The sequence below is a fragment of the Suncus etruscus genome, chromosome X (genome assembly GCF_024139225.1).
Source record: "Suncus etruscus isolate mSunEtr1 chromosome X, mSunEtr1.pri.cur, whole genome shotgun sequence".
NCBI lineage: Eukaryota > Metazoa > Chordata > Mammalia > Eulipotyphla > Soricidae > Suncus > Suncus etruscus.
This window is the reverse complement of record NC_064868.1, coordinates 44,084,223-44,110,175: the sequence shown is the minus strand read 5'-3', so window position 1 is coordinate 44,110,175 and position 25,953 is coordinate 44,084,223. Positions and strand designations below refer to the sequence as shown.

The 25,953-nt window shown below is 38.6% G+C and overlaps 1 protein-coding gene across 2 annotated transcripts in view; it reads right to left on the bottom strand.

Annotated features, from left to right (window-relative positions):
* Window positions 1-5,389: 5,389 nt before the first annotated feature.
* The window catches only part of USP9X (ubiquitin specific peptidase 9 X-linked), an 85,989-nt gene continuing 65,425 nt past the window's right edge, over window positions 5,390-25,953 (bottom strand). For both annotated transcript variants that reach the window (XM_049767133.1, XM_049767134.1), the window contains exons 32-44: window positions 24,392-24,565; window positions 23,490-23,631; window positions 21,367-22,120; window positions 20,880-21,003; window positions 18,570-18,795; window positions 18,066-18,195; window positions 15,666-15,851; window positions 14,100-14,320; window positions 13,926-14,014; window positions 11,809-11,965; window positions 11,307-11,519; window positions 10,720-10,815; window positions 5,390-9,208 (exon numbers count right to left, since the gene is read on the bottom strand). In XM_049767133.1, the coding sequence (XP_049623090.1) occupies window positions 9,071-9,208; window positions 10,720-10,815; window positions 11,307-11,519; window positions 11,809-11,965; window positions 13,926-14,014; window positions 14,100-14,320; window positions 15,666-15,851; window positions 18,066-18,195; window positions 18,570-18,795; window positions 20,880-21,003; window positions 21,367-22,120; window positions 23,490-23,631; window positions 24,392-24,565 (2,650 nt within the window). In that variant the 3' untranslated portion in view covers window positions 5,390-9,070. The remainder of the gene's footprint in view (window positions 9,209-10,719; window positions 10,816-11,306; window positions 11,520-11,808; window positions 11,966-13,925; window positions 14,015-14,099; window positions 14,321-15,665; window positions 15,852-18,065; window positions 18,196-18,569; window positions 18,796-20,879; window positions 21,004-21,366; window positions 22,121-23,489; window positions 23,632-24,391; window positions 24,566-25,953) is intronic.

The following is a 25,953-nucleotide window of genomic DNA, read 5'->3' as shown; positions in this document are numbered from 1 at the left end:
TTAAGGGTACCAATTATGGTCTTTTTTATTCCCTCCGCCTGCTTAAACAGTTACCAGCCTCCCGCCCCCTTGTCGTAGGCCCCAATGCCTTTCTTCACCCCAATTTAGGTACCCCTTTTCGAATTCCTTCCCCTCCTCCTCCCCCTCTCCCCTCTACCTCTACTTCTCTTCGTCAACTCACTTTGCCCTCCGGTCCCGCTCCATCCTCTCAAGTTATTCTCAACCTTATGAATGCTTCTGCTCTTGCTCTTACGGATCCTGCCTATGAACGCTATTGGCTTTGTTTCTCTCCTCAACCTCCTTTCTATGAAGGCGTTGCTGTTTTTGGCAACCTCTCCTCTACCTCAAACCCCTCCCGTCTACGCTGGAACACACATCCCCAACATGGCATAACGGTAGGTCAAGTCGTAGGCTCTGGACTTTGCCTCAAGCCTGCTGACTCCTTGCTCCCTAGCCAGCTGCTCGATGTATGCAACAACACTGTGGATATCTCCAATTCTTCCTCTTCTGACACATCTGCTAGCACCCAATGACACTTACTTTGCCTGTGCCTCTGGCCTTACTCCTTTTGTCATTCGCTCTTCTTTTCTCCTTTCTCATGACTATTGCATTCTTGTTATTCTCATTCCAAAAATTACCATTCATTCTGAACATATCTTTCCCTCTTCTGGTACATCTCCTAATCCCTTCTCTTTTCCATCCCTCTCCCGCCGACGTCGCGAGCCCTTTACCACTATTACACTTGCAGTTCTCCTCGCTGTTGGCGCTACCGGCGCTGGCACAGGAATCTACTCCCTTGTCTCCTCTCAATCCAACTTTCGTATCCTCACTCAGGCAGTAGAACAAGATGTTAATGAAATCAAAACCAGTTTATAATTTCTCACTGATACCGTTAGTTCCTTTGCTGATGTTGTCCTTCAAAATCGCCGTGCTTTAGATTTTGCCCTTATGAAGGAAGGGGGAGTCTGTGTAGCCTTTAAGGAACAATGTTGTATTTTCAAAGACAAAACTGGACTAGTTAGGGACAGTGTTCAACACATTGGTGATGGTATGAAAGAATTTCTAAACCGTTTTAATCAAGAACAAAGTTGGTACCAGGGCTGGTTTTTTTCTTCTCCTTGGCTCCACACAATACTGTCCACTGTTTTGGGCCCCCTCATTAGCCTCATGCTGCTCCTTTCCCTTGGCCCATGGGCTCTCCGCAAACTCACTCACTTTGTTAAAAATCTGGCAGATGATAAGGAAAAAAACCTCTGTTCAGGTTCACTGCCAATTAGCCCCACGTGACTCCTGTGAAAACTTGGCTATAGTCACCAAGCCACCCTTCCAGCCACTAAGTTTCCAGGAGATTGAGCGCATTGCTAACAAACGGAGCTCGCTCCGATCTTTGTGCTCTCGGCTGTGGAGATGCCTACGATGGGATTAGCAGGGTCCCAGTTAGGGCATGGCCCCAAAAGGCTACGGCGTATAATTCGGACCTCTGTGCACACCCACTGCGTCCGTAGTCATAATTTTAAATGCGGCTGATGGCCATGTCTGACCTGGTCAAACCCTGCAGCCTAAGACACGGGTCTTCCACCCACTCACAACTTTCCTTCTTTTATTAGAAGAGAAAGGGGGAGATGTTGGAGACAGTGTCCTGTCAGAGATCATTTTTGCTGTTTTCTGTCTTAGCCCAGCTTTTTCACCTAAAAGCTGCCTACGTGCAGTTTTGCTGTAAGCCCTTGAGCTAACAGGAAAAGTATTTGCAGCTGCAGGAAATAATTCACTCTGCAGCCCGGAGAAAGAGCAAACAACCCGGTACCATTCCCAGAATTAAGGTTACTCCCTTAACTACATTCCTGAGTTAATAGCTGAATGCAACAAAGCTTGCCCACCATAATAACTGCTGAGAGTTCCGGAAAGTGGGCTACAAGCCCTACTTTAGGGTCATAGGGCAATTCCTTGAAAGGTGCTGACTTAGGAGTGATTGTAAAATTGTCACTGCTTCTCCCTTCTGGAAGATATTTACTGCCTTTGTCTCATGGCTTTCGCGCCAAAATGTATGATTGACACCATCTTTTACCTGCCCCCTTCTCCTCTATATAAGAGATGTTGGACCCTAATAAAGTCGCCTTAGACCAGTCTGATCGCCTAAGGTCATTATTATTAACCTCTCTTAGATTTTTTACAGGTGTGGTTGTTCTTCTAGCCCTGCTAAATAAAGGTGCGGCCGTCCGTGAGCCTCTTAACTGATTCCCGCTGGCCGGGCCCCTCCGGGGGGCTTGCAGGACCCCGCACAAAGGTGTATCCAGTGTTCTAATGTGTGGATTAGAATTAGATGAGAGCCTGATATAACTAGTGTCAGATAGTATATAGTAACATTGTAAAAACCCTTTTCTAATTTCTATCTTATTCTTGAAACTTTTATTTATTGAGGTACTGTGATACTCATGGTTTCCTGTGTGCATAATTCCAACACCACACCCTTCATCAATGTACCCACTTCCTTCCCTCCCCCAGTGTCCCTCTGCAATGCTCCCCAGCACTCAGCTTTGTGGATTCTCTATTGTTTTGCCTTTGGCCCTTTGTTCTTTGCTACAAGAGCCAGGCATAACCCCTGAGCATCACCAGGTATGAGTCAAAACAAAAAAATACACTTATAGTTTTTACATCTATATAGATGAAAAATAGCATCTTCTAAGGTGATCCCTGCCTGGCTGCTTTTGAAGCTCAAGGTCAAGAGAAAGAGATGCAAAGCGTTTTATAATGGGAGTGCTGTACTGGGCAAAAAAGAGATGCCACAGGAGTGTTTCTGGACAATAGAAGTGGAGTTAGAGTCTGCTTGGTGCTCAGTGAACCATATAAGGACCAAACATGACTTGGCCATGCACTAAAGCACCCTAACCACTGTACTACCTCTCCAGCCCCCAAATCTTTTTAACTGTAATGTACGTGGAAATAAAAAAAAGCAACCCCCCCAAACAAACAAAAAACAAACACAAAACCTGGAGATTTCAAGACAGCTAGTTAAGCAGGGGCCAGTCACACCTGCACTTAGAGTGGGGGTGGCGTGCAGTGTCAGGGATTGAATCCAGAGCATCAAACAAGCACATTATGCTTTTTTACCTCTCCAGACCTTTTAGTAAGTTTGGTGACCAGCATTGTTTCTTAGGATCACCCCCAGCAGTGCTGTGGAATCACATAAGAGCCAGAGATGGAATTCCAGGCATAGTTGCGCTCCCGTCTATTGACCTAGCTCCCCAGCCCTATTATGCTTCTTTGTACACTTCCCAGCTTTGTTATTAAAAAACTTTCTATAAGATTCACTAGAAATGGAAACACTAAATGGGAGCACCATTTGAATATTCCAAAATTCAATGATTTTACTTGGTTGTATGATTTAAAATCATGTAAGGAAACTACACACTAATGCTGATGAAAGACGACTGATTTTCAGATATTTAAGTGTTCATTAGATTTAAATGGATGCCCATAGTTTGATTTTTGGCTCATTTATCTATGCTCATTTTTGGCTCATTTATCTATGCTCAGGTTACTTGGCGGTATTGGAAATGAAACCCAAGCCACCCACTTGCAAAATGTGTTCAACCTGTTGAGTATCTCTCCAGCCCTCATCAATTAATTTTTTCTTTTTTTTTTTAGCCACTCCTGGCCCTGGACAATTGGCCTACATATTGTTTTATCACTCTGGCCCCATATTGACTGATTTTGGGGCCGGAGAGGTGACGCTAGAGGTAAGGTGTCTGCCTTGCAAGCGCTAGCCAAGGAAGGACCACAGTTCGAGTCCCCAGCGTCCCATTTGGTCCCCCCAAGCCAGGGGCAATTTCTGAGCACTTAGCCAGGAGTAACCCCTGAGAATCAAACGGGTTTGCTCCCCCCCAAAAAACATATTGACTGATTTTAATATGGGTCTGAAATTCTTTATGGTGGAAAGTTTAAGTGGGATATAAGAACATTGCCTTTGAGACTTTACATCCTTGTCATTAAAGCCTTTTGAATAACCTCAACTGTAAAGTCTAAGATCAATTTTAACTCAAAATTAAGCTTGCATGTAAACTTCTGGATTACAACAAATTTCAAAGTATCAGTACCTCTGTAAATTCTCTTAGTACTTCTCATAGCTAAAATATACTTAAAACTCAAATGTTCTTTTCCGGGGGGTTTGGGAGCCACACCTGGCAGTGTTCAGGGGTTACTCCTGGCTCTGGCACTCAGAAATCACTCCTGGCAGGCTCAGGGATCATATGGGATAAGGATCGAACCTGGATCCTTCCTGAGTCAACTGCCTGCAAACCAAGAGTCCTCTTGCTGTGCTATCGCTCTTGGCTACCCTCAACTGGAGCTTTCCAAACTGCAGAAAACCTTAAAAATTAAAATAAGATAAAACATATCTATAGGCTATTTTGGTAGTCCAACTTTAGGCAGAGATTTCTACAGGTAGGCCTTTTTGAACATGGCAACAAATTATTTTTCAACACTACAGAGCACATGGAATTTGCTAATTTTCATTTCTCCAAAACCCTTCAACTGTGTCTATTTTTGGTTTACAATAGGGAATGGAACCACACAGTGACCAGGCTCAAACCTGTCCTCCTGCATGCACGTCATTAGCTCCAATCTTTTTAAGCTATTTCAGTCCCACCTGGGAAGTGGGAGTTGTGGGGGAGTAGCCTGGACAGAGATTTAGACTACACTTAGCTGTGCTCATGGTGTCAAGTACTAAAAAAAAAAGCTGAACACATGCAAAGACAAAATACCTTAAACCCAGTACTCTGGTTCCTCTAATATCATTTTAGATGTAAATGGACTTTCTGAGAAACACAAAAATGTGTTTAATACTGGTTTGGAACACTGGATAACAACTTAAATTTTTTAAGGGAACTGGGGCACACTCCTGGTAATTCTTAAATGAACAAGCTGGCAGTTCAAAAGGCTCAAGGTTGTGGTTCAGCTCAGGCACTGCAGTGACTAGAAACACAATAGCTACCCCGATGATGCTCGAAGACACGTGCCGCTGCAGATTGCACTAATAAAGATGGGCACACGTGTGTTCTAATCTTATGATACCTGAACGAAACCTGACTAGTTAGAATTGAACATATTAATCAGATCCATAAAATCAGGGCTAAATTCAACGTGCAAACATTTCCTTCAAGTTCCCTTCAACTCTATTACATCTATGCTACATCTTTCGTTTTTGCCACATACTCAGGGATTATTAACTCCTGGCCTGCGCTCAGAAATCACTCGTCATGGGGTGCAGGGGATCAAACCTGGGTCAGGCATGTGCAAGGCAAGCACCCTACTTGCTTTACTATCACTCTAGACCCCATACCTATATTTATTTAGAAATCTTATTTTAATAAACAAAAGGGGAAGCCGAAAGTTAATTTATTAAGTTTTATTTCTGTATATGTGCTAAATCTTAGGAACTGTGGACAATCTTCAGTCTGTTGGCTTGTAAAGGCTGAGAAGTGAATGAACTGGGTGGTGGTTTTTTTTTAGGAATCTGGATTAAAAAAACCAAACCTTTCATTTTTCAAATTTTAAAACATGGTACACCTTTCCCCCTTTTCTTATAAAGTTTGAGGAAAAGTGCAAACGTAAAAGTTATAAATACAATCGGCAGCACGTTCTTAATACATTTAGCACTTATAGGTGATTCATCACACCCCAAACCTTATTTTCAAACACTAAACACTCGTAGGTGCAGGACCAATTTTGGTTGAACCCTATGACACCAGTACTGAATGGTTAACAAAAATGGGGGTGAAAGTGGGGAGAGTGCTGTTTTAGTTTCTCGGCAGTACCTTCAAACTAGAGACCAACATTGGGCACTTATAATGAAAAGGCAATTTTCTTATCCAGTTATAATTCTAAATAAGGCAGGATATATCCACCAAAGTAATTGCAAAATTCAGCAGAGTTCATATGGGAGAACATAAGCTGGAAAAATACTATTAGAAAACTAAAGAACTATTTGGAGTAGTCATCTGAATATTCACACACTGTTGCTTTCATTTACAAATGTAATTCAAATAAAAAAGCTGATCGTCTTTTTAACTTCTATGACTAAGTACTTGTTATTGTTCACTAATAAGTTAACCATGAAAAAAAAATAGAAAACATTTTAATAATAATTCTAAATTTGTATACATAATAGCTAGAAGACACAAGTTGGGAAATTATCACTGAGAGAAAAAACAATGACAAAAACTCCAAATGATTATGTTCTTATTTCTGCCTCTACAATGCTGAACATGAAATTTTGGTTGGTGGAGGGTTTAGAAACAGCAGCAGTATGTTTCTGGTTTTTTTGTCTTTTGTTTTTAAAACCAAGTTGTGCACTGAAATACTTAGATCCAACAGGGCAAAAGCCCTTGTTGCATACAGATTAACAATGAAAAGATCTTCAATCTTTGTTAACAGATTCTACTATCTTCTACAAAGTAATCATGCCACTTAGAATTCTGGGGGGTACTTCTTTCAAAGACGAGTGATTTCGCAACAAACATTTAGAGTAGGAAATAGATATGGCTCAAGAAATCAGTTGAGGGAGAATTAAATAATGTTTAGGCACTTTGAAGACTTGAAGTTTAAAATGTGCCATTTATGTTCAGAAAAAGACCTCAAAATCACCACTATGTTGCTCTTACAATAACATGCATCTTAAAATTTCTGGTTATACATTAATGCTTGCTTAAGAGTTAAATATAGAAAATAATTTGCACAAACAAACAAAAACAACTCTGTTCACTTTCCCCAGCTCCAGGCCACAACAGACCATTCTTCCTCAAATGGAGGGGAAAATGATTCACAAGTCCTCTTGGCCACAAGGGGACTTTGATAATTCAAAGCAACCTAGGTGGGATCTTCCCTCCAAGAAGAAAAATTCACAGCCTTTTAAAATGTCAAGTTTTTCATATCTAGGAAAATCATAACTTTAAAAAATTAAGTACATTCTATACTTTGCTGTTAAGGAGCAGAAAATAGAAAATCTCCCCATAGATGTTGAGGTGCTATGTAACACAATAGCAACATGTCCAAATAAAGTTAACTTGCTTTCCTAATTGCTGAGGAAAGCAGCTTGTGGAATTTTAAAGTCACAATTATAAATTGGAATTGCAAACACTGTGTTGGATTTTTGCTCATACTTAACAAATTCAGATTTAATATTCTTAAAAACAGGATCTATCTCGTGCCAAATTTTCCTAATATTGCAGAAACCCTAGAAGCACAGACTGCAAATAAGATGCCCAAATCTTAAATACCTGCCCCTTTTAATCACAAAATAATGCAATTCTCAATTTTGCTTCTGCTTTTAGTTCCAACTATAGCCTTTTTTGACAAAACATTTCCCTATTAACTAAATAGTAAAAAATACAACCAAGCTTGTGCTCATTAAATATACATGTATATAAAAAACATACAAAAAGTACAAGATTATGTTAGGAAACTTTTACAGTGTCAACATCCTGTTTTTTTTCCGTATCTTTAGAAAGGGCCAAAGGTCAAATCTTTTCTGTGCTTTTCTGAACTCCTGAATTCAGTATGCCATGCCTAGGCATGCCATGCACAGAATTTTAGTATGTAGTCCTTAAAAAACCAAGAGGACAAAAAGGTAACAAAAACCCAGAAACACCACAGGACAAAAAGTTCTTAAATCAAATTCTATTTGTGAAATCAGCAAAATAATTTCTATAAAATAAAACAGCAAAATATTTAAATAGAACAGGATGAACTATATGTTTGCAGGAGTATTTGGTTTTTAGACAGGTTCCCCCCCAAAAAAACACACATTCAAATGATCAATTCTCTTTTAAATACAGTATTAACTGATGAGTTCCTTGTCTGTTTATTTTGAAATACGATCAATTATGACTAACCAGTAGTTTCTTTTTAATTATAATTAGATCCTGCTTTTGACTGATAACATTTTTGGAATGAAAAAGGAGCTAGGACAATTCTTGCTTTCAAGCAAATTTGTAACTGAGCAGAATCTCAGAATTCTTGGTACAGTGGTGCTCCCAAGTACCGCGAGATCCTGATGCCTTCAATCAATTGTGATCCAGCAGAAGAAAAATTTTAGAAAACTCACCTAGTAAACTACCAAAACAAGAACACCAAATACAGCTTTCTAGTATGCTTCAGGCATTAGCATCTCCAAATTTTTGCACATTTTCATTTAAAATTCTCACTGCTGTTACTGTCCCACCCAGAGATTCAACTGTCAAACATTAGATGTAAGCGACTTATGTGTAACTGCTTGTCTCATCTCTCCCCTTGCTTTCTATTTTAATTCTAGGTGTAAGAAGGAAAAGCTCGAGCAACACAGCTGTCACAATGGGACAACTGCAATCATTATGGAAATTTTTCCTCATTGGCTACACTAATTTGGTGTGAAGCCATGCTAAATGTTACAGCATAACTACAGCTTCAAAGTGATTAACCTATTATCAGAATAAGAAGTCAATGAAAAAGATCTAGAAACAATGTTACATCACCAATTTCCCACATCAATCAAATAATTTAAAGGTTACCAGCCTTACATTGCTCATAGTAAAACTGATTCCAGTGGTAAAGAATTAACATGAAACTATCCTTGTGGGTGACATGGATGGGCTCTGATTTGTTACTGTTGCTTTGTTTTTTGTTCTTTTTTTTTTGTAAAGGAGTTGATCCAACTGCCATTAGGCAGGCAACACTGGTTTCAGAGTGCTTTGGGTATAACAAGAAAATCAACTTCTGTAGTTTTTGTAGATCTGTGAGTCTCATCAAGAAAAAAGGTTCTTGCTCAAGAATTAACAGTCAAACATTAATATACTATATACACCTTTGCCATTTACACATTAGCATCAGGCCATTTATTACAAAACACTATACACTTTCCACTGCAGGCGGGTTATATAGACAGCAAATTTCTGCAGATAAGACAGTGAATAAACTCCACTACTCCAAGTTGATTAGGAATAGTTTTCTAATTTTAAATATTAGCCAGACACAGAAAAAGTTGGACTGTAAGGCCTGGGTGCACAGTCTTGGTGAAACCAGCTAATTATGTGCATTTTCATTGATCCTTTGTCTGAGGTGGAGATACTTCTTCACTGCCTTCATAATTTTCTTGTGCTCGCTGGCCAGTTCTCTGAGGGTTGTTCATGTGATGTGCTGCTGGGCCTGTATATGGCTGTCCGTGCACATGGTTATTCTGGGAAGGGCAAAAAGAAAGCTGTGTGTTAATTCACGTTATATTAATTACCATATGTCAAATTCTTTTAAAAGTGATTTGTAAGCTTGAATACAACTATTTTAAATCTTCCAATTACTCCATGCCTGCTATATATCAGATCATAATAACCCTGAACGAAAACAAAGCAATTCTTAAAAAGATAATAATCCTCTCAAAGATCCTGTTTTTCCCAGCCCCTTTATTTTATTTAAGTCCAATGCAGAGTGCTCACTCCCCCTGCCTGCCCAGTATAAAGGACATAAAAAAGGGAAGATTTTCCTGGAGCCAGGAGCAATTTTTTGGGAGGGAGAGCCACACCCGGTGATGCTCAGGGGTTACTACTAACTCTGCATTCAGAAATCGCTCCTGATAGGCTCAGGGGGCCATATGAGATGTTAGGAATTGGGAATTGAACTCAGGTTGGCTGCATGCATGGCAAATGCTAGTGCCCCAGCCCCAGGAGTGATTTTTGAGCACAGATCCCCAGAAGTAACCCCTGAGCATCACACCACATGTGGCCCAAAACAAACAAAAACAAAAGAGGAAGATTTCCACCTTTCCTGGGCTTCCTACTTAGAATACTTCTGGTACCTTGCTTCCCTATCCTCATTCCTTAATTTTCCTCAGTATTCAACTCCCCAGCATTTAATTTTTACTGCCATTGAATGCTATCCTTTTTCCTTTTCTCAAACAATGTTTCTAATTCAGTAAAAACAAATAATAATTTTTGGATTATGGAATGATCAGTATTTAAAAGCCTTGCTAGGGGTTGATGAAAGAAATGTTTCTTTATGGGGCAGAGAGATAGCATGGAGGTATGACGTTTGCCTTGCATTCAGAAGGACAGTGGTTCAAATCCCGGCATCCCAAATGGTCCCCAGGAGTAACCCCTGAGAGGGTGTGACCCAAAAACCAAACCAAAACCAAAACAAAACAAAAAAGGAAATGTTTCTTCTTGTAGATTTTTTCAAGCTCACAAATTCTATTTGAGTTGATAGAAACCTAAGGAGAACTGTCATATTCTACATCTTTCTCTTTTTACTGCCATTGAAATCTTGTTTAATAAACAGCTTAATATGAAATGTTATCATACTGTTTCACTGTAGAGTATCAGTTGATATTCACAAGAATGATCAATTTCAGTAGCTTTAACTACTAGTTCCAGAGTGGCACTTTTTGTTGATTTTTGAACCATACACCTAGCGATGCTCAGGGGGAACTATACACGAATGCTGGGGATCAAACATGGGTCAGCTGTGTGCAAGGCAAGTGTCCTACCTGTTGTACTATCTCTCCAGCCCCAAGACACACTCCTTGACCAGTAAAAGGTTATGGGGGGAAGGTTTAATATGGCTCATACAATCCACTTCAACCAATCTTTCATAACACTGAAGCTAAGTTGACTTAATTCCTTAATTATTTTATAATTAAAACAAAAACTTAGCCATCGTTTAAAATAAGCATAGAAATTGTTTGCAACTAGTATTTACCTGTTGATACTGAGATCCAGGAGAATGGGGATACAATGGTGCATCTTCAGGTGGAGGTGACTCATGCTCATCTGGTGCATCTTGGTCATCTGGCTCCTAATTTTAAACATTTAAAGGCAACAATTATGTAGATAAATTCAGTAATATTTCTTTCCTTATGATACATTCAAAAAATCTACAAAATTGACCCACCACCAACTTTTTTAGTCTTTAATCAAGACAAATAGAATAAAAAAAACCCAGAAATTTTATTAAATAATGTCACATTGATATCTTTGTTTTGAGTCACACCTGGCATACTCAGGGGTTACTCATTGCTTTGCTCAGAGAAATATGTGGTGCTGCAGATTAAACCCAAAGCCGCAGGGCTTATAGAGCATGCACCTAATCTGCTGAGCCATCTTTTTGGATCCATATATATTTCTTTAAAAGGATCCCTCATTATATGATATCACATAGAGTGAACTTGAGATCACATATACTGAACATTAAAACAAATACAATTTCAACAATTTGGGGGGACTTTGGGGACATTATGATAACTAGTAAAGAATTACTTTTTTTTCTTCCATTTCTTTTTTTTTTACCTCCTCAGGACAGAGTTCGCAAGCTTTTGCAAGTGTCATCCTTGCACTATGTGATCTCTCTAAGAAATAACCATTTGATGTTTCATTGCTTTGAACTGGAGGAGACCAATTGTTATAAGTGTACTGAGGATTGCCCGTGTATGGTCGTCTTTCAAGTTCATCTCCAAGCCATTCCACTGCCCAGGTCCACTTTCTTTTAAGATCTCCGTTACCCTTCAAAAGAAAATAAAACTATGTAAGTGAAAATATAGAAAGGACTGCCAGTTTATGGTCATCTTTCAAGCTCATCTGCAAGTCACTCCACTGACCAGGTCCACTTTAAGATCTCCACTACCCTTCGAAAGAAAATAAAACTATGTAAGTGAAAACATAGAACATTGAAAAAAAAACCTAACTTGAAACGACCACTCCAAATTCTGTTCTGCTGATTCTCTTCTTTCAAAACAGTCCTCAATTCTGATTCAAATATTTCTACAACAGCAGTAAGAAAAACTTCCCTCACCTGAAGGATTTGATAGGCAACAGGACAATTGCTGAAGAGAGCTACCATACATTTTATACACTGGTATGCTCTTTTTTGATAATGATTCTTAGAGCGTTGGATTGTGTCAAATAGTCCATCTCGGTCATCTGGTATTCCTTTAAGTGCATTATGAATTCTAGAAGAGAATCAAATATAAAATAAAGACTCAGGCAAGGGATAAAACTCAGCAGTAGAATGTATTCTTTGAAGTGGGAGTTCCTAGGGGCTGATATTGCAGAGTAGTCCGTTCCCGTTCCCCAAGTATGACAGAAGAAACACCCCAAACATTAAGCCAGGAATAGATCTTGAATACACAATAGTGTCTCTCTCTCCTCTCTCTCTCAATCTCTAATAAGCAACCCAATCCTAATCTAAAAAGAAATAAAATGCTGACACAAGTCATAAAATGGATTAGCTTCAAAGACATTAAGTGAAATGATTTCATTTTGTTGTATGATTATGCCTGTGAAGAATTATGAATTTCCTTAATGCACCAAACTTAAAATGGTTTACTTAAAATGGCTAATTGTATAGGTTACAACTCAACACACACACACACACACACACACACACACACACACACACACACACACACACTTTTTGGTTTTGAAGCCACACCCAGCAGTATTTTGGATTAAACCAGGGTCTTCTGCAAGTTAAGGCAAGTGCCTTAATGGTTGTACCAGTCTTTACAGCTCCATTAAAAAAAAGCAAGAACAAAAAAAAAACAAATAAGGTCACCCCACCAAATCTTAGGATTCTAACATTTGAGCTATTCTGGGTCTTTAAAACCAACTCTTTTTTTAAATTAATATCTTTATTTATACACATTGACTACAAATATGATTGTAGTTGGGTTTCAGTCATGTAAAGAACACCCCCTTCACTGGTGCAACATTTGCAAAACCAATGTCCCAGATAAAACTAACACTTAAGGAAAAGTCACAAATCCTTGAACTATATTGAGAATAATATTGAAGGGTTTGTACCTAGCATTTTAAATTCCCACTAAGATGCAAGTGCCTCTAGACATTTGGCTGTCACAGAACTTATTGAAAAGAAGAGGCAACCTGCTATACAGACTTTGAATCAGGTAAACCTGATTGCTCAGGGTTTACTCTATATGGTTAGGGTTAGGTTAGTGGAACAAAGTGATACTGACTCCTCTCACATCACAGATATGAGCATCTTTTATGCTGTTTGCTCAGCGCCACCTTTTATGTATGTGTTTTCTTTCATTCACTGTTGGAAATGGTCCCCAAGACATTTACCCCAAAACATCTTCAATATAAGCTCAAGAAAGATGCAATAGGAGCTGGACAGCGAGTATAGCAGGTACTTGCCTTGCAAACCCCTTCCTGACTGCAGACCCAAGAGTGGTCCCTTACCTAACCCCTCATACCTGATACACACACAAAATAATAAGGAAAATTGGGATTTGCCTTACAGAGATAATGTGTTATTTAAATTTTCATAAACATCATAAAGTCAACCATAATGAACATGGAATAGTAAGCGAGGTGCTTCAAGCAGAAACACACATAAAGGTTACAGACATACTTTAAAGTTTTAAAGGAATTTAATCATGTGTTTCCCTAGGATCAGATCAATGGGCTAGTATTTGTAGCAGCCAGTGATTTATCATGATTTAGGAAAAGAGACTTTACTTACTTCATACTATTTTTAGGCAATAAGTATTTTATTACGTGAAAAAAATCTAAAGTTATCATAACCAGATCCAAAAATAACCTTAGGTCACAATTAATAAAATAAAATATTTGCCAAAAGGCTATGCAACTTTTCTTTAATTAAAAATAAGACTTTTTTTTTTTTCTTTTTGGGCCACACCTGGCGGTGCTCAGATGTTATTCCTGGCTCCACTCAGAAATCGCTCCTGGCAGGCTCAGGGGACCATATAGGATGCTGGGGACTGAACCCGGGTCCGTTCAAGGTTGGCAGCGTGCAAGGCAAACGTCCTGCCACTGTGCTATTGCTCCAGCCTCTGCCCTGGGTTCTAATCCCTGGCACTGCCATAAAACAATGGCAGGCAGCTTCAGTTTTGATGAAAACCTGGACAAGACCAAAAGGGTATCTACCTGTGAGTCTGCCAAGAGTCCTCAATCAGTAAGATTTGTAGAAGCAGATCCAAATAGGGCCGGAGTTCATAGGTATAGGAATATGCAACCTGCAAATAAGTCAAGACATGGTGAATAAATGGTCTAGAGGAATCAGAAATCGAATTATAAAGATGTATAAGTGTTTTCTTTAACCTGCCAGAGTAGTTCGCTGAGGACAGTAGATGAAAACTGAGGATTTTCCCAGCAGCAAAAACGTAGCAACTTGATGGTTTCTTCTGAGTTACTGCAGTCTTCAATGATTTTTTTCACATAACTTGTTCTTACAAATAAAATGTCTGCCACATTCTGCTGAAGTGGCATTATAGGTTGTGATAAATTTGCATCACCAAAAGGATTAGGAAGAGGAGGATTGCCTAAAAGACAAAATTTTCATCAACAAAATATGAACATGCTTCTCTATAGCAATGCATCTTAAATTTTAGAAAAACAACATTTTAAAACATTTTAATAAAAATAAATGAAGGCTGGAGCAACAGTACAGTAGGTAGAATGTTTGTGGCTCATCCAGGTTCAACCACTGCATTCCATTTGGCCTCCTATGCACCTCCCTGAATGCAAAGCTAGAAATTAACACTGAGCATTGTTGGGTGTGGCCCCAAAAGGAAAACCAAATCAAACCCAACCAAAAAGTTGCCAGGAGCCAGCGAGATAGTAGTGTTAGTAAGGCCCTTGCTTTGTACATGGCTGACAAGGATTTGATCCCTGGCATCTCATATGGTACCAGCACACTATCAGAAGTGATTCCTGAGTGCAGTCAAGAGGAACTCCCCTCTCCCAGGCATTGACAGGTGTGGTCCAAAAACCAAAATGTTGTCAACACTGTCATTTACCCATTTAAAAATCTTACAACTAAAGAAATAGGACAGTGAGTAGGGCACTTGTCTTGCATGTGGACAACCTGGGTTTGATCCCAGTATTGCATATGATTCCCTGAGCATAGTCAGGTGTAGCCCAAAAATCAAAATCAGAAATTAAATCTTAAACAACTGCACAGATAAGACCTTTAAAAATATGAAGAGTGAAACTGGTGGTAGTACAGCAGGTAGGACACTTGCCTTGCATGTACATGTTGACAGGTTCAATTCCTAGGACCTCCCTATATGGTCCCAGAGCACCACTTGACATTGATACCTGAGCACCACTGAGTGTGCCAATCCTCCCTCCACAAAGGGTCAAGGTATAAATTCCTGAGCCAGAGGTAGGAGTTAAGTCCTAAGCAATGATGGGAGTTGGCTGAAGAATAGCATAATGAGCTGAACACATGAGAAGTTAAGGTTTGATTCTGAAATGACCCCCAAACACAGCTTGGAGTAGCCCTTAATACCATCTAGTGTGATGCAAAAATAAATAAATAAATAAAAGAGGGCCGGAGCATTGGCACAACAAGGGCCTTTGCCTTGCACACAGCTAACCCAGGTTGGACTGTGGTTTGATCCCTCAGTGTCCCATATGGTCCCCCAAGCCAGGAGCGATTTCTGAACGCAGAGCCAGGAGTAACCCCTGAGCGTCACTGGGTGTGGCCCAAAAACCCAAATAAAAAAAAAGAAAAGGTTAGACTCAAAACAGTAAAATTCCTAGGCATGAGCCTTTTAGGTATTTGTTTTACATTCAAATATTTTAAAAAATCACATTGATCAAGTATTATATATGCCCAGCACTAGTTTAAAACCAATTTAAAGAGTGAAACATTCTAATTACCATTGATTGAAGACTGCATTCTTGATGAAACATTACAACAACGGATCAGCTGTGACACTACCGAATATAATTTGCCTAATTCAGCATACTGATATTTGATTGGAGGACCTGGACCTTCATCTAAAGACACAAGCATAAAGGTAGCAGGCACACTCAGTTTTAGAAGTTGTGTCTTTTCTGCCACACCTATGAAGTGGGAACAAGAAGATAAAGAATTAGTGTGGCAAATAGTCAACTTAATATTTTTTTATAATCTTTCCCTTGATGATAAAACCCATAATACTACCTTCAATTCCTATTTTAATTCAGATATTTAAATATTTCCAAAGAACTACTTTTCTTTTATATTGGGCATCTCTATTTGGGTGTCATATAGGTTTGAACTCAATTAGCCCAAATAGACTCATCATCTTACTCATTCAAGCTCTTTATTCCTTTGTCTCCCCTCTCAGTACTTGACATGTAGTTATCTGTTCACAGTTGCTCACAACAGAAGTTCTGGGTATCTTCTAGCGGTGCTTCGGGGTTGCTGCTCTGGGGATCACATTTGATACCCAAGAACTGAATCTGGTTTGGTCTCATGCAAGGTAAGTATTTTAACCTGTGTTCTGGTACCATCCTGTCTTACTTAAATCAAAACAAATCTGAACCCCAAAGAATATCTAGAATTGAAAATGTTTTATTATGGGTTAGGGAGATGGTTCAAAGGACTGGAGCACGTATATGCTTTGTATGTAGGAGGGAGCAGAGGGTTAGATCCTTGGCACCATCTGCTTCCCGGAGTACTGAGCCAGGACAAGCCCCAGAATACTGCCTGGTTTCTTGTCAAACAAAATGAAAAAAATTCCTATTAGAGTTTATAATTTGGGGGGCCGGAGTGATAGCACAACAGTAGGGCATTTGCCTTGCATGCAGCCAATCCAGGATGGACCTTATTTAGATCCCCGGAGTCCCATATAGTCTCCCAAGCCAGGAGCGATATCTGAGTGCATTGGCAGGAGTAACCCTTGTCACAGGGTGTGGCCCAAAAAGCAAAAAAAAAAAAAAATCATAATTTTGTTTAAAGGGAAAAATGTAAGATCACATTATGGGTCAATGTTTTATGATTTGTGAACAGGTGAATATCTACCTATAAAAAAGAGAATATAGGTTTATGTGAATCCTCAAAGTCAGCAGTTTTGTTTGAAATAGTTTCTCTTGGGTCCAGTCGTGGCATGGGTGGTAGGGCGTTTGCCTTGCATGTGCTAACCTAGGACAGACTTTGGTTCGATCCCCTGGTATCCTATATGGTCCCCCAAGCCAGGGGCAATTTCTGAGCGCATAGACAGGAGTAACCCCTGAGCATCACTGGGTATGGCCCAAAAACCAAAAAAGAAAATATAACAATCTTTTCTTTTCCCCCCAATCACAATTAAATATGTCTAGTATGAAAAGGTAAAGAGTTCCTAATACTCAGATAAACATTACTATTACTAAGGTTCTAAGTGGACTCTCAAAAACTTAAGTCAGGGGCCAGAGTGGTACAATTGGTAATGTGCTTAACTTGCATATGGCTGACCTGAATTCAATTTCATATTGTTTATTTGAGCACTCTAACTGGAGTAAGCCTGAGTTCTGCTGGGTGAAAACCCTTCCAAATAAACACCAAAACTGCAATAACAAAAGTACTTGTCACTGATTAGTACTTTAACATCTGATCAACATGCAATCTAACCCCAAAGTCAATCAACAAACACCAAAATGACAACAGAAGAATTTTCTTATCATATAATGATCCACCTATTTAGTCAACACATTTATTTAGCACTATCATACAAAGCTCAGATTTTTGACTAGTCAGGGAAGCACCACAAAACTTTAAACATTTATAAACAGAATAGGTGATCTTAGAAAGAGCAGGTCACTTTGAGAAGGATAGGTCATATATTAATAATAGGGTAATTTAAATCCTTGCATATTTTAGTATTCCCAGTTCCAATTATAGTTTGCTTGACAAAAGCTTATATACAGACTAAGTCCTTTATCCGAACTTCATGAACAGCACACGACCATTCGGTTAACATTTTGAAAATTAGTTTCTTGTGGTAGATTTGAAAATTCTGATTAAACAGATATGGGATGGGTATAGCAATCAGTATTTTAAAAATAGATATGGAAAACCAATACTTTAGGAAATAAAGACTTGATTAAGACAGATTCTGACCTGTGCCTACAATAGAGGTAAGACACATGCACAATTAACTCGTAAAGTACAAGGTATAAAGTACAATTAAAAACATCAAATAACATTCACAACATATTTACGGAATAGTTTCTATTTTAGACCAGGTCATAGTTCTTACTAAATATGAGTTTACCACTTAATATATTAAAAACAAAAACATAAAAACAAATTCTTACCTAAATTGGCATACATTACAAACAGGTTGAAATACTGCTGTAAATGACGCCCATGCTCAGAAACTTCCCTTCTCAAAAGATTTAGTACTGCTCTTAGTAAGTGATCGCTTAGGCTTAAGTTGTCATAAGCCTGTAAAGGATAAAACAGTGCTATTTTTTAGCAACAAGGCACATGCAAAAGTATGTTTAATAAATGCAGAATTTCTGTAAGTACTAACACAAAGAAGCTATTTAACTATTTAAAAGGGTTTCTCAGAAAAAGACCAAAGAGCCAAGGTAGGTTTCATTAAAGAGCCTTCAAAAGGTCTGTATCTGTTTAAAGTGAAAGTCCATTTTTTAAGACTTAAAAGAAGTACTTGTAAAATTCAAGACATCAGTGTGCGGTATGTACGCATGCACACACATTAAATAAACATATCAAACAAATGCACATAGATTTTGTAGCCATAAACTTCTGAAAATAGATTTATAAGCATCTAATATTAAGAAAGTTGTTGATATTACCTGACTTGAAGGTCCAGGAGAAGCAAATGGTGAAGGACATGGCCCATCTTGCAAGGAAAAGTGTGCAATAAAAACTATAAGTTTTGCAAATGCACCCCTCACTTCTGCACTTGGGCACTCCAGAAGGTATTCAGAAAAGCGGTTTGAAACATTAAAAAGGACATTATGTGCAAACCAAAAACGTACATTCTTGCTGTGACGAAGGAGAATACACAATGCATCATACCTAAAAGAAAACAAATCTATAAATATCAAACTCGGTCACGTTTCTTCGAATACAACAATGGGTCGGTCCTAAGATTTAAATAAAAAGCAAAGGTCTTTTTCAGTTTAATTTTTGGTTTTGGGGTCATACCCGACTGGTGCTCAGGAGTCACTAATGACAGACTCAGGGAATCATGTGGAGTACCAGGGATTGAACCTGGGTATGTCTCATGGAAGGCATATGTCTTATCCACTGGACAAAAATCTCTCTAGCTCTACAGTCTTTAAAAACAAACAAAAAAAATCACTACTGGAGGGAAGGAACCAGAAATGGCTGTTCTCAGTATGCTTAGTAAAATTACAGATAAATATTACTTGATCTATTGTCAGGGGCAGCAGATAGAAACAATCTCTATTACCGGGATATGCGTCAGAGGCTAAAACTCCTGTTTTGCCATGTCTTTGACCCCTAGAGCTACAAGGAATTTTCAATTTTCAACCACAGTGCTTCCTAAAAATGCTAGGGGACCATATGTAGTGCTAGGAATCAAACCTGGGCTCCTACATACAAGGCATACACTCCAGTCCACTGAGCTCTCTATCTTGTCCTGATATCTAAAAAATTGAAAAGATAATGCTTAAATAGTCTCTACAAATCCATCCGCTACCAAACTTATCATAGGCTCAATGACAAAATACAGTAACTTTCCTTTAACATCTTACACAGGGTGACTTGGTAAAAAATAGTTAAATTAAGCATTATAGGGGCCAGAGATATAGCACAGGAGTAGGGCGTTATCTTGCGAGCAGCCAACCCAGGACAGATGGTTTGAATTCCAGCATCCCAGATGGTCCCCCAAGCCAGCCAGGAGCAATTTCAAAGTGTAGAGTCAGGAGTAACCTCTGAGTGCCACCGGGTGTGACCCAAATACCAAAAACCAAAACCAAACCAAATCAAACAAAAACAAAAAAAACCCCAACGCTAAAGCATTATAGTGGTCTCTATTTCTTTCACAATTATAAACTTGTGAAAACTCAAATTTACATTTTATGGGCCGAAGCAATAGCAAAGCATGCAGGGTGCTTGCCTTGCCTTGCACGTGTCTGACCTGTGCTCAATCCCTGGCATAACATATAGTCTCGAGCCTGCCAGGAGTGATTTCTAAATGCAGAGCTAGGAGTAACACCTGAGCACTGCCTGGTGTGACCCAAACAACAACAACAACAAAAAATGGAATTTTATTTCCCCATTTAATTCATACCAGAATTCCACCTATAAAAGACAAAACTTAACTCTTAAAAAATCAACTAAAGGGGCCAGAGAGATAGCACAGTGGTAGAGGGACTGCCTTGCATGCAGCCGATCCAGAAGGGATGGTGGTTTGAATCCTGGCATCCCATATGGTCTCCATTACCTGCCAGGAGTGATTTCTGAGCACAGAGCCAGGAGTAACCCCTGAGTGCCACTGGGTGTGACCCCAAAACAAAAACAAAACCAATTTAAGGTGCTGGAGAGATAATACAGAGAAAGGGCAGGGAATTTTTGTCTTCCTGGTAGACCAAGGTTCAATCCCTTTTCAGCCAATGGTAGTTCCTGAGCATGGGAAGGTATGAGCCAAAAACCAAGTAGCCAACTTAAAATGTTATCCTGCTGTATCTGGAGGAAGGGAGAGATTGTGTCCACACATTGTGGTGCCCTGGGGTCAGATTCTGTAGTGCTCAGATCATACAAAGCATCAAACATATTGGGCATGCATACCAGCCCTTTGAGATAAGTCTCCCTCTGACCATAAATATTTTTTAAAATCACCAGATTTTTTTGCTTACAAAAACAAGGATTTTAGGGATGTCATACCTGGCAATGCTCAGGGGACCATATGGGATGCCAGGGATCAAACCCAAGTCAGCTGCATGCAAGGAAAGCACCGTGTCCACTGTACTTTTGTTCTAGCCCCTAAACTGTGAGAATTATTTTAATGACTTCTGTCAACAGGAGTGTTATTTTTAAATTCTGCTTTCCAAACGTGACAAGATTACCATTGGGTTGAAAAATAAAATGAAGCAGTACATTGTTATTACAGAAATGAAATTCAAAGCAATGTATACCAATCACTGGCAGAGCCACGGACTATTTTCTTGGTATGAAATCCTGTGGTAAAAAGGAACCTAGCAGCAAGCTGAATACTTATCATGGTGATTTCTTCCGCTTCAGGCAACAGATGATCTTGCCCTATAGAAAAAAATTAAAAAAAGAGAAAAATAAAATGGAAACAAATGTCTGACCCCCATTTTCAAAGACTGTATTTTCTCTAATTTTTCAAATGTCTTTTTACAGCCACTTAGACTACTTATAATAGTCATCTCACACTTTTACTGTGGTTAGTTATTTAGTGCTTCATAAAGCACATTTCAAATTAATGCTTAAATCCAAATCAAGCTCCTTCATCCAAAGGCAGTACACTGTTCAAATGTTAAGTCATGTGAAATGACTTTTAAAATAACCAAAAGTGAAAAAAAAACATACTATTACTTGCTACTTTACAACTTTACAAGTAAAAATTATGCTTTAGTACTAAGCTATATTCTTACTTACCTGGAGGAGGATTTAAGTATACACCATTACATGTAAGCAGTTTTTTCATAAACTGAAAATATTCCAAACTATATTGCATTCGGTTATGCATGAATTGCACATTCTGTTTCCGTACACTTCTTTCAATGGCTGATGGCATAGTGATCTGATGGGGTCTTGTGGAGACAGAAAGCTCTGATATGTATCTTACTAATTCATCACCTTGGTCTATTGTGTCCAATCTTTCATAAAAAAGAATATAAGCATTCCACCACCTTTTCTGTCGTCTGTATGACATACGCTTCATCATATGATCAAAAACTTCTCCCATGTATTCTCCACCAAAACACTGGTTTTTCATTTCTTCATCATCATCCATTTTACACTCTGTTACATCTCCATCATCAAATTTATACCAACGATTTCTCTCACCATCTCCACCATTCCTTTGAATAATGTAAGAATAATAATGTCCTCCACTTGCTTGACCACTGTGTACGAGCACACCCACAAGTCTGTATTTTGTGCTTCCTGCAGCCTCACTTTCAGATTGCTCATTCTGTTGTATCAATTGACTCTCAGGGTTTACATTATCTCCTTCCAGTTTTGCAACACCTGCAACTGTGTAAGGTTCCATGTCTAGCTCTCGAGGAAATTCAAAATAATCATTGAACTTGATTGCACATTCTCTTTCCCAGTCATAATCGAATCGTTTAAGTTGGATAGCAAGAACAGGAGGCAATTTTTTAATTAGCAAGCGCTTTACAGTATCAACCTAAAAGAGACAAATTATTGAATGTTCCCATGTAATGTACCACAATAAGTTTAACAAATTTTAAGTTCTCTTTATAGTAAAGAGAAATTATTTACAAGTATAATTATATAATGATGAACACAAGCAATTTAATTCTAGCATACTAGCTGTACCATTTGTTACAAATTGCAAAGGTTGGAGTAGACATCACTTGCACTGGTTTTAATAAAGTCATTATTATCTAACCAATAGGTTAATGCTAAGGGCTTATTCCTAACTCTACACTCAAGGATTACTCCTGGGAGGACTCAGGGAACAGATGATTTTGGGGAATCACTGAAACCAGGTCAGCACAGCACAGCACAAGGGCAAATATCCTACCTACTGTACTAACTCTTCAGTTTCCAGTGACATTAAAAAAGGTAAACTGCCAAAAGTTGAATAAAAAAGTGGTAACTCAAATATTCAGGCTATCCAGATGCCAGGTAATATAAGCTAAGAGTAACCCATGTAGGAAGATTAATTTTTTATGTCGTTGCCTTTTTTTGGGGGAAAAGGGGACACACCCGGCAGCACCCAGGTGTTACTCCTGGCAGGCTTGGGGACCATATGGGATGCAGGGGATCGAAGCTGGGTGGGCTGCATACAAGGCAAATGCCCTACCTGCTATGCAATTGCTCTGCCATTCCCCCAGTAGGAACATTTAGTATTAACCCTTTCAGGCAGTTAAACTGGTTAAACTGAACCTTAAGGTAAAGGGTTAGTAGTAACCTGCCTTCAGTAACATAATCTTTGTAAGTGGTATGCAAGGTCAACACAATATATATGTAGGAACCAAGGAAGGTATAAATTATTTAATGTATATATGAACTATCTTTTAAAGAAGTGCAAAACATGGCTGAGGATGGGAGGAAATCTAAAAATATGATGCAAAAAGCTTTTTCTTTGGGGGGGGGCACACCTGGCAGGGCATATAGAATGCCGGGGATCAAACCAGGGTCAGCTGTATGCAAGGTAAGCATGCAGTTTAACCTCTCTCTCGCAAATATTTTGATTTTGACAAGACTTCTAGACACTAGGAATGTTTTCTCTTATCAGCGTTTTTGTTTTAAAGAAGTATTTTGGATATGGGTATGAAAAGAAAGTACTTATAAATACTTACACAACTCAGGTAAGAGAATATGGTATTAAATTATTATGATTTCCAAAATGATTCATCTTCAGCTGATTTATCCTGTTTTCCCCCTCTAAATCTTTAAATTCCGTTATCTACCTCTGTTACCCCTATTAACAAAGCAGGGGAGTTAAGGAGTATTTTGATGACAAAATCAACCAATTTCTTCCAACTCTATTATGTGTATTATTTTAAACAAAGCTGGACAACCCATACCTTTTTATTGCATTTTTCACAATGATATGCATTTGCACCTTCTAATAAATCTCCTTTGACATATTGTTCCAGAGAATCAAGAAGATTTTGGTGATTTCTAATGTCTACATTCAAAGTCGTAAAAGATTCTTCACACTCGTATCTAAAGATATTATTTAAGAAAAGATAAAAAATTATTCCTGTCTTCTGAACATTTTAATTATGCACAAAAGATAAAATTACATTTGCAATATTTATAAAAGAACAACTTCTGAGGTACAGAAGGCTAACAATAAATGGGTCACTTGTTATGTGATGGTTGTGATGATTATTTAACACAGGTAAAAACTATATGTTATTAGTCAAACAACAGCCCCACCCCATTTTTTATGCCACAACCAGTGGTACTCAGGTATTACTCCTGAGAGTGCTTGGAGATCATGTGGAATGCCAGGTATCAAGCCCTGGTCAGCCATGTGCAAAGCAAATGCTCCACTTGATTTTCTATTGCTTCCAACCCTTGCACATTTCGTTTATATAGAAGATGATGAATATCTAGAACATGAACTTAGTGTACTTGACAGTATTTTACAGTGATATACATTCTAAGATTAAGAGGGAAATTTTAAAAGTAAATCTGAGTTATATGAAAATTGCTGTTTTATCATAGAATGACCATGTACTAAGAATTTGGAAGAGCATAAAATGATAAGAAAATCAGTTGGATAAAAGGAACCAAAGTTATTTGTCAAAAGATCCCAAATCTCTCCTCAGTGACCCTTTACTAAAGACATGTATTATCATATAATCTACCTAAGTATTTAGAATTTGGTGGTCTATTTCACTTATGAATGTGACTAGCAAGTTTTTTTTTCTGGAAAATAAGACAATGCACAATCTCTAAATATCTAATTAACACTTACCTATGTGGGCAGCCTTGGCAAATCTTCTGATCAGCAAAGGAACCTCCTAAGACTTTACTCAGCATAGCTGGATGACCTAAAGCTTTCAAAGCTTCATCTAAACTATCGACCAATGAATTAAAAAATTCTAAAGCATCATGTTGTTCACGCAGATTAACAGGTTCACCCCAAAGCCTAGAAAATGAAATAAAACACACAATTTTTTTGTTTTTATTTGGGGGGGTCACACCTGGCCATGCTCAGAGGTGACTCCTGGCTCTGCACTCAGAAATCGCTCCTGAAAGGTTTGGGGGACCATATGAGATGACGGGTACTGAACCTGGGTCTATCCTGGGTTGGCTGCGTGCAAGGCAAATGCCCTACCATTGTCTTATCACTCCAGACACCATAAATACACAATTTTTAACATTTTAAGAATCCATAATCTTTATTTTTTTCCTCTAAACAGAGGCAATGCAGGGGCTGGAGAATGAGCACAGGTACTCTAACCATTAGGGTCCTGGGCCCCACTGGCAGAGATCTCAAGGTGAGAAGTAAATTCTGAGCACAGCCAAGTGTGGCCACAAAACAAAAAGGCACAATGCAATCACAGACAATAATGCACTAAGATTTTACTCCACTATATTAAGCTATGTGTATAAGTCTTAATTCATTCAATGAGTAGATGAGAAGGCAGCGGCTCAAAGTAAAAGTGTTAGCCCACTCAGAATTACACAAGCGGTGTGGTTTATGGCTGGCTGCTTTACTTGGTATGAATACCTTTTGAATTCAACCAAAGATATTAAGAAAGTGGGGGGTGCAGTAGATATCATATTTCTCTTATGTAAATATTTCATAGATTTTCTCCTATCCAAAGAGACAGTTTTGATGTACTGGAAATAGATCTTTTATGATAATCCCAGGATATAAATTAAGCAAATAAATCCTGGGAAAACAGACTTCATTTTTGTCTAAGATAAAATGAGAACTGATACTGCGAAAACCTAGACACTGCTGGGAACTATCAATGACATGTTCATTTGTTACCCTTCCCTCCAACCCCCACTCCTGGATTTTTTTGCTTCTTTGTTTATGGGCTATACCTGGCAGTGCTCAGGGTTACTTTCTGGTTCTACGCTTGGGAATCAATGCTTGGTGGGCTTGGAGGACCATATGGGATGCAGGGAAGGAACCTGGTTTTTTTAAAGCCACTCAGGGGCGGCCATATGTAGTGCTAAGGATTCAAACAAAAGTTAGTAACTCCTATAGTATTTCTCAGGCCAGCCTTCTATTTTTTTTTTTTTACAACAAACCAATTAGCATCTCTAGTGACTAAAGAATGCTGACACTGCTTACTATGATAATTTTACCTTCTCCTTTTGGGGGAAAATGAGGAAACATTCATCCCCCCCAAAAAGAAAAACCAAGTAAAAAAGGAAGAAAAGTTTGAATATCATTATTTAAATATCATAAATAGCTTTGCACGATACATTTTATTTACTTTTTCAATTTTTAAATTTGATTGGTTTTTCTGTCACACTCGGCGGTGCTCAGGGGCTATTCCTGGCTCTGCACTCAGAAAT